The 13,552-nt window shown below is 57.8% G+C and overlaps 1 protein-coding gene across 2 annotated transcripts; it reads right to left on the bottom strand.

Moving 5' to 3' along the window:
- Window positions 1–70: 70 nt before the first annotated feature.
- Window positions 71–12,917, bottom strand: TMEM132A (transmembrane protein 132A). 2 transcript variants are annotated; one of them, XM_068977897.1, is made up of 11 exons: window positions 12,712–12,917; window positions 9,954–10,168; window positions 9,528–9,746; window positions 8,310–8,641; window positions 6,411–6,560; window positions 5,832–6,027; window positions 5,605–5,748; window positions 3,876–4,078; window positions 2,299–2,575; window positions 1,723–1,914; window positions 71–1,298 (listed from the first exon to the last, which is right to left on the bottom strand). In XM_068977897.1, exons 1-11 carry the CDS (start codon window positions 12,809–12,811, stop codon window positions 243–245), a joined length of 3,084 nt encoding a protein of 1,027 aa, XP_068833998.1. In that variant the 5' UTR covers window positions 12,812–12,917; the 3' UTR covers window positions 71–242. The 2 variants fall into 2 exon arrangements, with proteins under 2 accessions (XP_068833998.1, XP_068833997.1); XM_068977896.1 differs by having other exon boundaries at window positions 5,832–6,030.
- Window positions 12,918–13,552: the final 635 nt, after the last annotated feature.

Consider the following 13,552-nt stretch of genomic DNA (forward strand, 5'->3'; position numbering starts at 1 on the left):
AGTCCCCGGCTGGAGTTTCCTTCTCAGTTTATTCCGACGTTAGGATGAAATTGTTCTCATAAATAAGGGCCATGAGCCCTTCCTCATGACCACGGTCCATGACAAGGGGCAGGGTAGAGGGGGCCTGGGTGGGAGTCCCGGCGAGGGACTAGGCAGGGACTCAGATCAACAAGCACCAGAAGATGAACGGGAGGCTGCCCGGGCTGGAGGCCCACGGCGCCGGGCCAGGCAGGCTGGGAGGGTCAGGAGCTGCCCCGGATCCGCTCCATGTAGCTGCGCAGCTCCTCAGGGTCCTTCAGCCCCATGTCCTCACACACCCAGCGGATGTCCTCCTCTCCCGCCACCAGGATGGACTGCACGGCCGGAGCCCCCACCGGCTCCTCGGGCAGCTGGGCCGGGGGCGCTGGCGCAAACGTCACAAACTCCACGCGCTTCCTCCGCCCCCCGGCTTCCTTCCTGGCCAGGGTGCCCGAGGAGCTGGTGGTGCCCCCAGCAGGGGCCTGAGCCTGGGCCAGGGTCAGGGCCTCCCCTCCTCCCCCACTCTCACAGGGGCAGCCCCCCGCCCCCTTGGGTGGGCCAGGGGACTGCCGGTCCAGCTGGCGACTCAGTTCCTCCTGGTCAGTGCCCAGCCAGACCCAGTTGTGGGGCTGGGGGGAGGCAGGGTCAATGGCACCGTCGGGAGGCTCCTTGCGCTGGTAGCGCAGCACGAAGACCACGCCATTGACCAGGAAGATGAGGATGGCCAGACAGAAGATGCCCAGAAGGGCATACATGCCCAGCTCTAGGTCGGTGACCCGCTGAGGGGCGGGGACCATCTCCTCCTCTCCTTCCTCCTCCTCCTCCTCCCTAGCTTCTGCCTCCTCCTTCCCAGCTTCCTCCTCTGTCTGCTCGAACTTGCCCCTCACATCCCCACTGCCCCCCACGCTGCCTGCTGCCCACCGTCCTCCACCCACGCTGGCCCCTGGGGCTGGCGATGAGCTCCGAGCTGGGCTGGATGGGAGGGCAGGGGCTGAGGTGGGAGCAGGGGGCAGCCCCAGCCAGGCAGTGCCGGAGGCCAGGGGCACACGGTGGCGGCCGCGGCGGCAGGGCTCCGGGGGGTGCAGAGCCACGTGCAGGGGCAGCCCCTCAGTGCCTGCCCCACTCACCACCACCCGGAGTTGGGCACCCTGCTCCTCAGATGGCAGCACGGCACCAGGCTCCTCGGCCGAGACGGACAGTCCCAGGTCATGGTGGTCGTAGAGCTCGGCGGGGGCCAGGGTGTGGTCGGAAAAGGACAGCCACAGGGAGAGAGCCACCTCCTGCGGGGCACACAGACACGGGCAGAGACATGCGAGGGCACGCACGCACGCATGCACACAGAGACCACTCCCACGGACACAGGCCACACGGAGGAGGAGAGACCAGAGAGAAAACAGACACAGGCAGAGAGGGACAAGACACAGGGAGAGAGGGGACATGCGTCAATCACCTGTTTGCTACCTGGCCCGGGGTCTGAGTCATCGGGAGGGCCCTCAGTTAGAGCCCTCTAATAACCTCCCACTGCCACACTCCTGCCAGCCGCTGCTTGATCACCGCCAGCCGCAGAGTGCTCACTACCTTACAGGGAGTCCATCCTCATCCTGAAAACCCTAAGGTGAAGGGTGGAGGTACCTCCCATCCCTCTGGTTATCAACCCCCAGCTGGAGATGTCGACCTCAACCCCCTGACCCCGCAGCGTGTCACCTGCTTTGGGGCGGGAAGGGTGGACTGCGCCCAGCACGTGGCTGTGACCTCCCCAGGGTGGGCAGTGCCCCGGCTTAGGGCCAGTGAGATGCCCATCACCGGCTGCACTCGCAGCTCCAGCACCGAGACCTTGTCATCCGTCACGGCCAGTGCCTGCTCCCCGAGGATGGAGTCAGACAATGGGGAGCGCACCTGAGGGTGAGAGGGAGTTGGAAGTGGGGGAGAGTTATCCACAGACAGCCCCTCCCCTCTAAGAGCCCAGCACCCCTACGGAGGGATCTGGTTTATGAGCTAGGCAGCTTTCCCACTTTCTGCACCCCAACCACACACCCTATACATACCTGGACCACAATCCCACTCCTAAGGGACAGTTTCCTCCTCTCTCAAGACCTGGCCCCCACACACCCGACCCCCACCCTTCGTACTTTGAGGACTTCACCCCCTTTTGACCCAATCCCCCGTCCCCCGAGCTCATACTTCCCCAGGTGCACTCTGGGCCTTTCTGACACTCTTCGCACCTGCCCATTAATATTCTGGGAGTCACCTCCATACACCCTTTTCGGGGCGTCTGCTCACCTCGATGGAGGTGACACCGGGCTCCCTGCCCACCAGGACCCTGCCTCCCTCCAGCGAGGCTACGCGCGGGTCTTGCACGCGAGCGTGCGGCGCCACGAGGTGGGACACGTCCAGCAGCCAGTCCGGGCCGAGCAGATGGGTGAGGCGGCGACCGCCGTCCAGCGGATGGGCCGCGAAGGGGACGAGGAAGCGCACGGCGGCACGCTGGTACAGCAGGCGGCAGCCGCGGGCGCGCCGCTCCGCCTCCTCTACCCCCGCAGCCTCTGGCTCCGGCGCCCTGAGGGAAAGGGCGGCCCGGGGGTGGGGCGTCAGCGCGGGCCCCGCCCACGAGAGGCCCCGCCTCCAGGTTGGGAGAGCAGGTTATCCAAGCCCCGCCCACAGTCGCGCCTCAGTGGTCAGGTCCTTCCACCTGCTGACGCCGCACTCCAGTCCCCTCTGGCTCCTAATTGGAACTCTTTGACTATGCGTGAGGCGAGGGAAACAGTGACAGACTTTATTTTGAGGGGTTCCAAAATCACCGCAGATGGTGACTGCAGCCATGAAATTAAAAGATGCTTACTCCTTGGAAAAGTTATGACCAACCTAGACAGCATGTTAAAAAGCAGAGATATTACTTTGCCAACAAAGGTCCATCTAGTCAAGGCTATGGCTTTTCCAGTAGTCATGTATGGATGTAAGAGTTGGACTATAAAGAAAGCTGAGCACCGAAGAATTGATGCTTTTGAACTGTGGTGTTGGAGAAGACTCTTGAGAGTCCCTTGGACTGCAAGGAGATCCAACCAGTCCATCCTAAAGGAAATCAGTCCTGAATATTCATTGGAAGGACTGATGTTGAAGCTGAAACTCAATATTTTGGCCACCTGATGCAAAGAACTGACTCATTTGAAAAGACCCTGATGCTGGGAGGGATTGGGGGCAGGAGGAGAAGGGGACGACAGAGGGTGAGACAGTTGGATGGCATCACCAGCTCAATGGACATGAGTTTGAGTAAACTCCAGGAACTGGTGATGGACAGGGAGGCCCAGTGTGCTGCAGTCCATGGGACTGCGAAGAGTTGGACACGACTGAGCAACTGAACTGAACTGAGGCGAGCGACGCTCTGTTATTGGAGGAGACCTACCAGTGCTCCATCTCTAGAGGGCCTGGGAGGACAGATTCCTGAGGCCTGAGGCCCCCTCACCCTTGGGCTATGGGGTGATTCCCTCAATACTTACTGAGCTAGGTGCTATCTTGAGGACACAGAAGGAAACGGAATAGACAAAGCCCTCACCTTCGAGGGAAGGAGTGCAGAGGGGGATAGTCAGACCACAAACAAGATTAACCTGACCACGCGGTATATTAGAAGTGATATGTACTATTAAAGAGGCAGGGAAGGAGGAGAGGAGTGGAGGTCAGCAGTTATAAACAGCTGTCAGAGGCTGTGTGAAGGGCAGGGAGGGGCAGAAGGAACCGCAGACCACAGGGCAGTTTTTCACACTCCAATTCGGGTTTATGGCGGTATCCCGCCCCGCTCCCCGCACGCGCAGTCCCAGAGGGACTTCGCCAAAGTCAGCCAGCTTTCCCAGGGCTCCACTCACCCTTCCGCTGGGCCGGGTACCCTCCAGCCTCGGACCTGCTCGAGGGTGGTGTCAGTCACTTCGATGCGCAGGGGCAGCAGCGGGGCCCACACGGTCATCCGCAGGGAGGCCCGCAGCCGGCGCCACCAGAAATCCACCCGCACCCCCCGAGCGCCCCGGCTCTCCTTGCCAGACACAAACACAGCGTCACAGGCCTCGGACACCTGTGGAAGGGCAGAGGGCAGGGGGTGGGCTTAGCCACAGCGGACAGATGCAGACCAGAGAGTATTCCTGACTCCTGCCGGTAAGAAAGAGTAAGGCTGAAATTCATTCTGTATTCTACTAATAAGGTATGGCTTCCCTGAGATTTTCCCATGCAGCCAAGATCCATTGCCCAGGGAGTTACCGCCCTTCCCTGAGTTTACCTGGGGCTGCTGGGGAAACTGGCATTTTGCATACAACAAAATCTTCACCCCAACTGGTAAGGGTTTGAATGCACAAGTTTGGCTCCTCATTCATTAGTGCTGTGGTAGAGAAAGGCTGAGGGCAAGGCAGGCCTATCCACCCAAGAACTCTCAGGTAGGAACCATTTACATAATGCTACCTGGCACAGGTAGCAAAGGACACCTTCACTCAGGCAGCCAGGATTTAGGAAGTAAAGCCTCTGGGTTTCCCCCACTTAGAACTTTGATTGGGGAACGTTGCCCTGCCTTTTTTTTTTTTTTTTTTTTTAACCTCACAGATTATTTCAAGGCTCCAATAATGATAGTTGTCATTATTTTATCATTCTACAACAGAGGATGAGATGGTTGGATGGCATCACTGATTCAATAGACATGAGTGAGCAAACTCTGGGAGATAGTGAAGGACAGGGAAGCCCAATGTGCTACAGCCCATGGGGTGGCAGAGAGTTGGACATGACTGAGCGACTGAACAACAACAACAAATGTAACAGCAGGAGCTGCTGGTGTTTCAGCCCCTGATTTGCTGAATACAGTCCTAGAGTGCCTTTTTTTTTTTTCTCTTTTGATGTGGACCATTTTAAAGTTTTTATTGAATTTGTTACAATCCTGCTTCTGTTTTATATGTTGGTTTTTTGGCCGGGAGGCATGTGGGATCTTGGCTCCCTGACCAGGGATCAAACCCACACCCCCTGCATTGCAAAGAGAAGTCTTACCCACTAGGCTGCCCGGGAAGGCCCTCTTAAAGTGCTTTTAATTCTTACAACATCCTTAAAATATATTTTCATTTTAAAACTTAGGAAACGGAGGCTCAGAGAAGTTGAGACTTGCCCACAGTCACACAGCTAGTTGATAACAAAGATGGGTTTCAAACGAAAACTTTCCCACTGTAAAGTACATTCTCTTAACCCTCCCATGTCAGTTCATCTGCCAATGCAGTAATGAATGGGAAAATGCCTGAGTTGGGGGCTTTGGGGTGGTACAGCTCCCACTTGACTCTGGGGAGAGTTGGTGGGACCAAAGCTGTGGTTCCCCTCATGAGGTCACTGGTATCAAGAAGAAACTGCTCTCTGGGACTCCCTTGGTGATCCAGTGGTTAACACTCTCCATGCTGCCAATGCAGGGGCCACAGGTTCAGTTCCTGGTCAGGGAACTAAGATCCAGCATGCTGTGCAGCATGGCCAAAAGATTGAAGTAAAGAAAAAGAAGCTGTTCTCTTGGGGACCTGAGTGGGGAAGGAGGAACGCTGCGTGTGCATCAAGCAGGCACAGCCCCCACATGCCACTCACCTGCAGGACCTGTGTGTTGGCTGACTCACAGCCGATGTGCTCTGTCACCTCCACCAGAGCTCCGACACTGTCCACGGTGACCAGGCGCACAGGGACACGCCGCGGCACTCCAGTCAACGGTGCCGTGTTCACGAGCTCCTCAGCCTGGGGGTGCAGGAGAGGCTCAGCCCCAAGCTCTCCACCTCTCATGCCCCCAGCCTGGCCAGGAAGAGCTGCAGACCCCTTACCTTGGCCAGTGGGACGAGGGCTCTTATGTCCCGCTCCGACACCAGGATCTCCCACACCATTTTGTCCTTCTCTGCTTCGGGGGCCTGGCCTGGGTACTCCAGCTGCCAGGTGACAGGGCGAGTGACCGCCACACCCCCACTAGTGCCATTCTCCACCAAAAAGTCCACCCACAGGAACTCAGACAGTTCAAGGGGGCTGCTGGCCAGAACAAAGAGAATCTGAGTGCTTGCTAGCAGTATTAACAGCCTGGAAAAATGGACACACATAGTGGGAGTAGGAGATGGGGTAGTGGCTGTGAGGACTGTGACTGGGTGGCCAGGACAGGTTGATGTCACCTGGAATAAGACTCACAGACACTGTACCTGGCATGTGCCAAAAGATGGATAAATAGTAGCTGAGTGAAGGAAAGATATCTGTTTTGTGCTGCTTCCTTGAAAGAGACTGCTCTTGTGCCTGACTACATGCGAATACAGGGGGCCACATGGCAGCCTCCTCCCCTCCAGCCCCATAAATCTGCCCACTTGCACTCTAGGACCATCCCTCCCCCATGCTACCCCTCATGGAAAGAAAGTACCCACCTGGACTTTGGCTCCACTGGCCCGACTCTATGGCAGGTGATGAGCGTGGTGTGGTGCTTGGAGCCCTTGAAGCGGTCCAGCTTGGCAGTCCAGTGGGTGGGCTGGGCCAGGCGGGCAGCCATCACATGCAGCCCCTTCTTTACCTTGATCCTGGAGGAGGGGACATAGGTACAATTTGTCAGGGGTGGGGTGGTGTATGTTGAAGTGCGGGCTGGATTGGAGCAGGAAGATACAGAGCTCTGGTCTGAATCTTCTCGTCACCACCCTCCAACCCAGGGGGACCCCTCTCCATGCAGGTCCTGTCTGTCACACAGCTCTCCTCATTCACAGAGCACTTATGACTCCCCACGGTCCACAAGGTCAAGTCTTAACCTGGCATCTGAGGCCCCTCCAGGGTTGGTCAGTCCAGTTTCTTCTTCAGTTGTAACATCTCTTCATTGCGCCCTTAGCTTCAGCTGCTCCCAAAGTACACATCCACTATGCCCCTTCCTGCCTCTCAGCCTTTGCTCAGGCTGTGCCTTCAGCCTAGTCTGCCCTTCCTTCCTTAATTCTTTTTTTAAAAAATATTTATTTATTTATGCTGCACTGGATCTTAGCTGGGCTTCCCTGGTGGCTCAGATGGTAAAGAATCTGCCCGCAGTGTGGGAGACCTGGATTCAATCCCTAGGTTGGGAAGATCCCCTGGAGGAGGGCATGGCAACCCACTCCAGTATTCTTGCCTGGAAAATCCCCATGGACAGAGGAGTCTGGTGGGCTATATAGTTCATGGGGTTGCAAACAGTCAGACAGGACTGAGCGACTAAGCACAGCACAGCGGGTTCTGGATTGTAGCATGCAGGATCTTCGCTCTTCATTGCAGCATGTGGAATCTTTAGTTTCAGCCTGCGATCTCTTTTACTTGTGGCAGGAGAGATCTAGCTCCCTGAACCAGGGATGGAACCCAGGCCCCCTACATTGGGAGCATGGAATCTTAGCCACTGGACCACCAGGGAAGTCCCTGCCCTTCCTCTTTTCACCTGCTCATTCTTCAAGCTTCCAGCAACACAGATACCATTTTCTTTAAAAAGCTTTCCTGGTGACAAGATGAATTTCCCCTGCCTCCACCCTCTAACCCCTGCCCCTGCAGAGCTGGGTATGGTATGATCTAGTCCATGTCCATGCAGCCCCCTTCCCTACCACTAGAGATCCCTCAGGGCTGGGGGGGAACCAGGCCTTGCTCTATCCTGAGCTCCAGAGCGGAGACACAGGGCTTGGCATCTTTTAAGAGTCTGGGAAAGATCTAATGATGGTGCCAGTAAGCAGAAGAGAGTGGGAGACACAGGGGTGGGGCACACACAAGCAGTAACAGTGGGGTGGGGGGAATGGCTGGGGTGGAGTGGGGAGGACTTCCTAAAGAAAGGGACATGAAAAGGAGGGCCTTTCTATGGGAAGGAGCCAACTCTGTCCAAAGGCTAAGGACCATGGTGAGGGTGGTCAGCGGGAAAAGATGTAGATGAATAGGACTGGGGCAAATACCTCTCCTGGGGCATCCAAGCATTAACCACCCCCAGGCACTGCACATCCCAGTTTCTAAGTCCTCTTCCTGTTTCTCCTCCCTGGAGACACAATTGTGGGCAACCTTAGCCCACAGCTGTAGCATGCAAATGTAGCACTCCTACAAGGAGTCTCAGAAAAGTGCTGGGGGGAGGGGAGCTTCCTACTTCCAATTACAAGTTCAAGGTCCTGCCCAATGGCAGAGTCCTGCCTACTACCAGTGCCTAGCCTGGAGGGGGTTTGATGGACCCATGTTTTGCAGAGGTCAGGGATTCCATAAGGACCCCAAGAAGAGGGGGCACCTGCCCAGTTTTCCTGCAGAAGTTCCCTGCCTCTGACCCATCCCCAGGGACACAGGCAGCTCACCGCAGGGTCAGGACACCAGCTGTGAAGTTGTGCCGAAGCAGGAGAGTGGCGCTGAAGAGCTGGCCGGGCCGCACAGGCATGTCAGGCACCCGCAGAGTCACTGCCTCATCCAGGGGCACCTCTTGGTGCTGTGCGGGGTCCGCTGGGCGCAGCTCCACACTGCCCACTGGGAGGGCCTGCTCCCCAGGGTCTTCCTCCCCGCCGGGGCCACAGCCCCCAGGACCCTCAGCTGCTGGCTCCAGCGTGTAGGCCAGCTCTGCCCGTGTGGCCGAGCCCTGGGAGAACCAATGTGAAGGGAACTCCAGCTCCACCACGCAGGCACCCAGTGATGGCTGCCAAGACACAACAGTCATGGTCAGAGTGGTTAGGGAGGGGAGCCCCAGCACCCATCCTCTGGTGGGAAACCCAGAGCTGGAGCGGTCCACGGACACAGGGCCAGCATGGGCCAGAGACGCAAGCAGGGGACACAGCCAGCTGGTGACACGACAGGCTAGGTCTTAGAACACCTCCCATTGGCCATTTTTCTACCTTTGGGAACATTCTTATTCCAAAGTGAACCAGCCTCAACACCTCCCCCGATCATGCCCCAGGACTGCCCTGACTACAGCTCAGGCTTCTCAGAACCCACAGCCCACAGAACACCTCTCCTCAGTGGAATCCCGTGCTAGGCTGCCAAACGGGGAAAGTGCAACAATAGAAGCAATACTAGCAATAATATAAACACTCGCTGAGGGATTGCTCTTGTGCCAGGCATTGGGCCAAAAGCTATTCTTGCATCCACCTCATTTACTCTTTTCTTTTTTTTTAATTACTATTTCTGTTTTGTTTTGGCTGCACCATACTTCACAGCATGTGGGATCCTAGTTCCCTGACCAAGAATCAGACCTGTGCCTCCCGCATTGGAAGGGCAGAGTCTTAACCACTGGACCACCAGGGAAGTCCTCATCTCATTTATTCCAGCTCCATATGAAGTAAGAATTTCTATTATCTCATTTTACTGATGAAGAAACTGAGCCTCAGAGAGATTAAGTGACTTGCCAAAAGTCATGTACAATGGACTGAACTCCTCAAGGGGCCCCAAATAACATGGAATCAGGTGGTCTGTGACCCCCAAAAGTGGTGGCCTCCCAGAAGTGGTGAGCCCTCTCTTTCCTTTTCTGGGATCACCCTCTGGCAGGGACAGCAGCAGGGCCAACCCAGGTGGGGGCCCCCACTCACCTGGAAGCGGCAGGCTCGGTGAGCAGTGCCTGCCGGGTGTGTGGCATGGAGCCGGGCACAGGGCAGGCTGCCAGGCCCTGGGGGCCAATCTTGCCCTCTGAGGTGGAAGAGGACACGGGCGTGGGGTTCTGCTGGAGTCACGGCCACTTCCACTGACACGGCCCTCACGTCCCATGGGACTGGTCGTTGGTGTGGCTCAGTGACCCGAGGAGGGACCACCTGGAGGGAGAACGGGGGTGCTCAACAAAACAGGGGGTGGGGGGAAGCGAAATCTCAGGCTAGTAAGAGAGAGCCTTGATGGGTCTACTTCTCCCCCTCTGGTAAAGGGGGAGCGTGGCTAGGGCTGTGGAAGGGCCCTGAGCCACACACAGCAGACCTCAGCTCTGAGTCCCGGTAGCCCAGGAGTCTCTGGTGGTGCCTCCTTACCTGCTGAGTGGAGAAGGGTGGGTAGGAGGCCCGGAGAAGTGGCTGGGCCCTGGGCCAGGGCTGCAGGAGCAGAAAGGTCTCAGATCGGGAGCCCAGAGAGGAGTTGGCAGGGGGGTAGCGGCCCACCTGCTGCACACGGAAGTGCTCAGGGGCGTCCAGGAGTCCCAGGGCTGCCGGCAGGTAGACTGGGTCCAGGGGGTCCTGGTCACAGTCCACTAAGGAGGGAGAAGGGGTAGAGGTGGTGGCAGCTTCAGAGCAGGCAGGGGCTGAACCCAGCTTTGTCCCAGGGCACAGCAGTCGTGGGCAGTGGAGGAAGAAAAGGGTTGTGAGTCCCATTCTCCCAGGATGTTGGAAGGGGGAGTCTCCCTATTTCACAGGTAACTGGGGCTGGGATTTGAATCTCCATCCAGGACTGACTGCCAGCTTCTGAGTCACTCCTGCCTTCCACAGACCCAGGCCTTCCTCCCACCAGCAGAACTTCTCAATGTCTCCTCTTCCCCGAATCGCTCCTGCCCTCTACCTACCTGCCTCTGACACCAAGGCATTTGTGTGACACCAAGCCCTCCCCAGACAGGGTCCATGTGATAATAAAAGATGGTGACAAGGTGAGCTTTGTAGAATTAGAGACCCTTCCTCTGCCCCTGGGTCCTTGGCAAGACTTGGCTAGGCATCCACCCTTGCTGCCACTGTGTCATCACCATGGCAACCTTGCACTGGTTTCCCAAACTTGCTCCTTTCTACACCATCCCAACCGGGTATTGGAGTACAAGCCCAGAATGGGGTAGGGGGCAGGAACCCTACGGAAGCCTGGGGAGAGAGTCAAAGTAGTCAACACTCAGAAGGGCAAAGGGCCCCTCAGAGCATATCTGGTTTGTATCAACTGACTACTAGCTAGCCCTAATAATAATTTTTTGAAAGTTAACTGTGTGCAAGTTACTATTTTAAATGCTGTGCATATGTGAACGCTTCCGTGTTCTGTAATAGCTCTGAGAACTAGGTTTATTACTATTAATGCCATTTTATGGTTGTAGAAAATGAAGTTGAGAGGTTCAGGCACTGGCCTGAGGTTCCATAGCTGGAGTGTGGTAGAGTTGGGAGTCAAAGAGCCCAGCCACCCACCATTACACACCCTGTCTCTCCACCCTCCTCTTTCCACCCTGGGCTGCTTTCCACTGTGCCCCTGCGGGCTTCACTCCCTAGACTGTAGGTCTCTTGTCCTCGCCTCCCTCCTCCTTCAGGGCCAAGAGTGAATGTTGCCTCCTTCTTTCGGAAGCCCTCCTTGATTGCTTGCCCTCTCACCCTGGCTGCCTCCTCTGATTTAGTTTTCCTGTCTGTTGACCAGGGGGCTTGTCACACTCTTCCCAGAATCCCCCATTCCTGGAGAGCCTGGGAACCTGACATGAAAGTCCCTCAGTCCTGTCTGACTCTTTTCAATCCCATGGACTATAGTCCATGGAATTCTTCAGGTCAGAATACTGGAGTGGGTAGCCTTTCCCTTCTCCAGGGGATCTTCCCAACCCAGGGATCAATCCAGGGCTCCCACACAGCAGGAGGATTCTTTACCAGCTGAGCCACAAGGGAAGCCCTCTGGGAGCCTGGAGACCTGCATTTACATCCTAACTCTGCCTTGCGAAGCTTGGGTCAGTATGCTCCTCACCTGTAGAAGGAGCATTTGGTGACAGGATAGCCAGGGGAGGGCTTTGTAAACCGGTGGCACACTGTCTGGAGGGGGGGTTGTTGCAGCTGCATAATAGATGTGACAAGCCTTTCCTCTTCTCTCTGTGTGAGGGGTTATTAGGGCTCCTGCTGGGTCCCCAGGGAGGGGAGCAGGTGGCTGAAAGGAGCCCTAGAGCCAGTTCACTCTCAGTTCCACTGCTGGGCTGGGGGACTGGATGGTTTCAACCTCCTTCAAGACCCTGTGGTGAGAGGCTTCACTCCCCCCTCCCCAAGTGTAACAGGTGAGTGACTGGGGTCAGACCCTGGCTTCTGGTCCTCTTGTCTACTCCACTGCCTGGATAATTACAACATGCTCTTGTGGCCTTACTCCCACGGACTCCCATCACTCAGAGTTCAGCTCCCTTGTGAGGGGGGGGGCGGGGGCAGAAAATGTCTCACTATCCCCCTCCCGCCGCCCCCCCCGCCCCCGCCCCGCTCTCTCTGGCATCATCCACCTAGCAGCCTCAGTCCACGCCAGGGGCAGTCTGACTCCCACCCCCTGGGGTCCAGGGGAGGCTCTGCGCCTCCTCCAGGGATCCCCATACTCAGGAAGGCACGGATGGGGCAACCCCTGGAGACTCCAAGGTCAGAGAGCTCCTTGGCACAGGGGGAAGGCAATGAGGATCTCTCAGGTCCTGCGCAGAGGGGGCTCAGGGCTACAGCTCTCTGGACGGCCAATTAGGGAGTTGGTGCGCGCGGGGCAGGGGGCAACTAGGTTAGACGTCCCGGCTAGAGGGGAAGCTCGCGGAAGGTGCGGGGACTCGGCAAGGGTGGGAGGATGACGCGCGAGAGCCCGGGGACCGTGCTGGTCCTGGACCAGGAAGGAATTGCCAGGAATTGCAAGTGAGGGAAGCAACAGAGGCCCGCGGCTGGGGGCCAGATCCCGGGGGTGAGACCTCTCCACCCTCAGGACACGCTGCCGGGGGACCCGGCTCGGGGCTTCGTCCCAGAACTCGTAGACTCCCGGCTCCCGAGCATCCCTCGTCCCCGGCCTCAGTTTGGGCCCGGCTGCCCCTCGCCCCGCCCTGTCCCTCCCGCTGACCTCTCACGATGTCCAGGGCGAAGGCCACCAGGAGGCAGAGCCAGGGGCCGTAGGGCCCCCGGGGAGCCGCGGCCGCGCGCCCCGCCATCCAGGAGCACATCCTTCCCAAGGAAGGCGGGGACTAGGCGGGCGGCTCAGGTGGCCACGGTCCGCCCGGCATCTCCCGGCCGGGTGAATCCCCGGTGCCGCCTGCCCGTCCGCAGGTCCGCCCGCCCCGCGGCTGCAGTTCCCAGACAATGGAGCGGGAGCCGGAGCTGGAGCAGAGGGTGGGAGGGAGGGAGCGCGGCTCGCGGGCTGCCCCTCGGCCCCGCCGGGTCCTAGTGCCCCGCGGATCCCGATCCCAGAGCGCCTCCTCGCTAGAGGCTGGCCAGAAGGCCACTTCCCTGGGGACTGATTTGGCTGTGCCAAGGGACAGGATGAAGTGTTCGGTTCGATCCCTCTCTGGGAAGCTCCTGATCAAGGAGGAAAGAGCCACGTCCTCTGCTTCATCCCCACTCCACAAGCAGCTCACCTGTAAAGGCATCTGACACCAGAACCAGAATTCAGGGATATAAGGAACAGAGCTCAGGAATGGAGAGGGGATGAAAGAGGGCCCATAGGGCCAGGGGACCACTGCCTGGGTTCACGCAGCCCCATCCCTGCAGGAAGCCTGTGGGCCTAAAAGTGTGAGGGCTCCTCTCTGCCCCAGGGAGGCCTGCCTCCCAGGTCCAGTCTCCTGGCCCTACTTCCTCTGCCAAGCAGTGTTGGGAGTGAGTGGTCTAGAGCAGGGCACCTGGCTCCTGGGCAGTTTAAAAAGGAAAACTCACACCAGGGCCCCTCCATGAAATAACTGATCCATTCC

Source organism: Capricornis sumatraensis, chromosome 8 (genome assembly GCF_032405125.1).
Source record: "Capricornis sumatraensis isolate serow.1 chromosome 8, serow.2, whole genome shotgun sequence".
In the NCBI taxonomy this organism is placed as follows: Eukaryota; Metazoa; Chordata; class Mammalia; order Artiodactyla; family Bovidae; genus Capricornis; species Capricornis sumatraensis.

Bases quoted from the DNA above. Each gene is read 5' to 3' on its own strand.
- TMEM132A (XM_068977896.1), bottom strand. From the start codon at position 12,811: ATGTGCTCCTGGATGGCGGGGCGCGCGGCCGCGGCTCCCCGGGGGCCC. The intron at 10,169-12,711 runs GTCAGCGGGAGG...CTCCCTCCTTAG, and splicing joins CGCCCTGGACATCGTGAGAG to TGGACTGTGACCAGGACCCC. The intron at 9,747-9,953 runs GTAAGGAGGCAC...TTCTCCCTCCAG, and splicing joins CACCCTTCTCCACTCAGCAG to GTGGTCCCTCCTCGGGTCAC.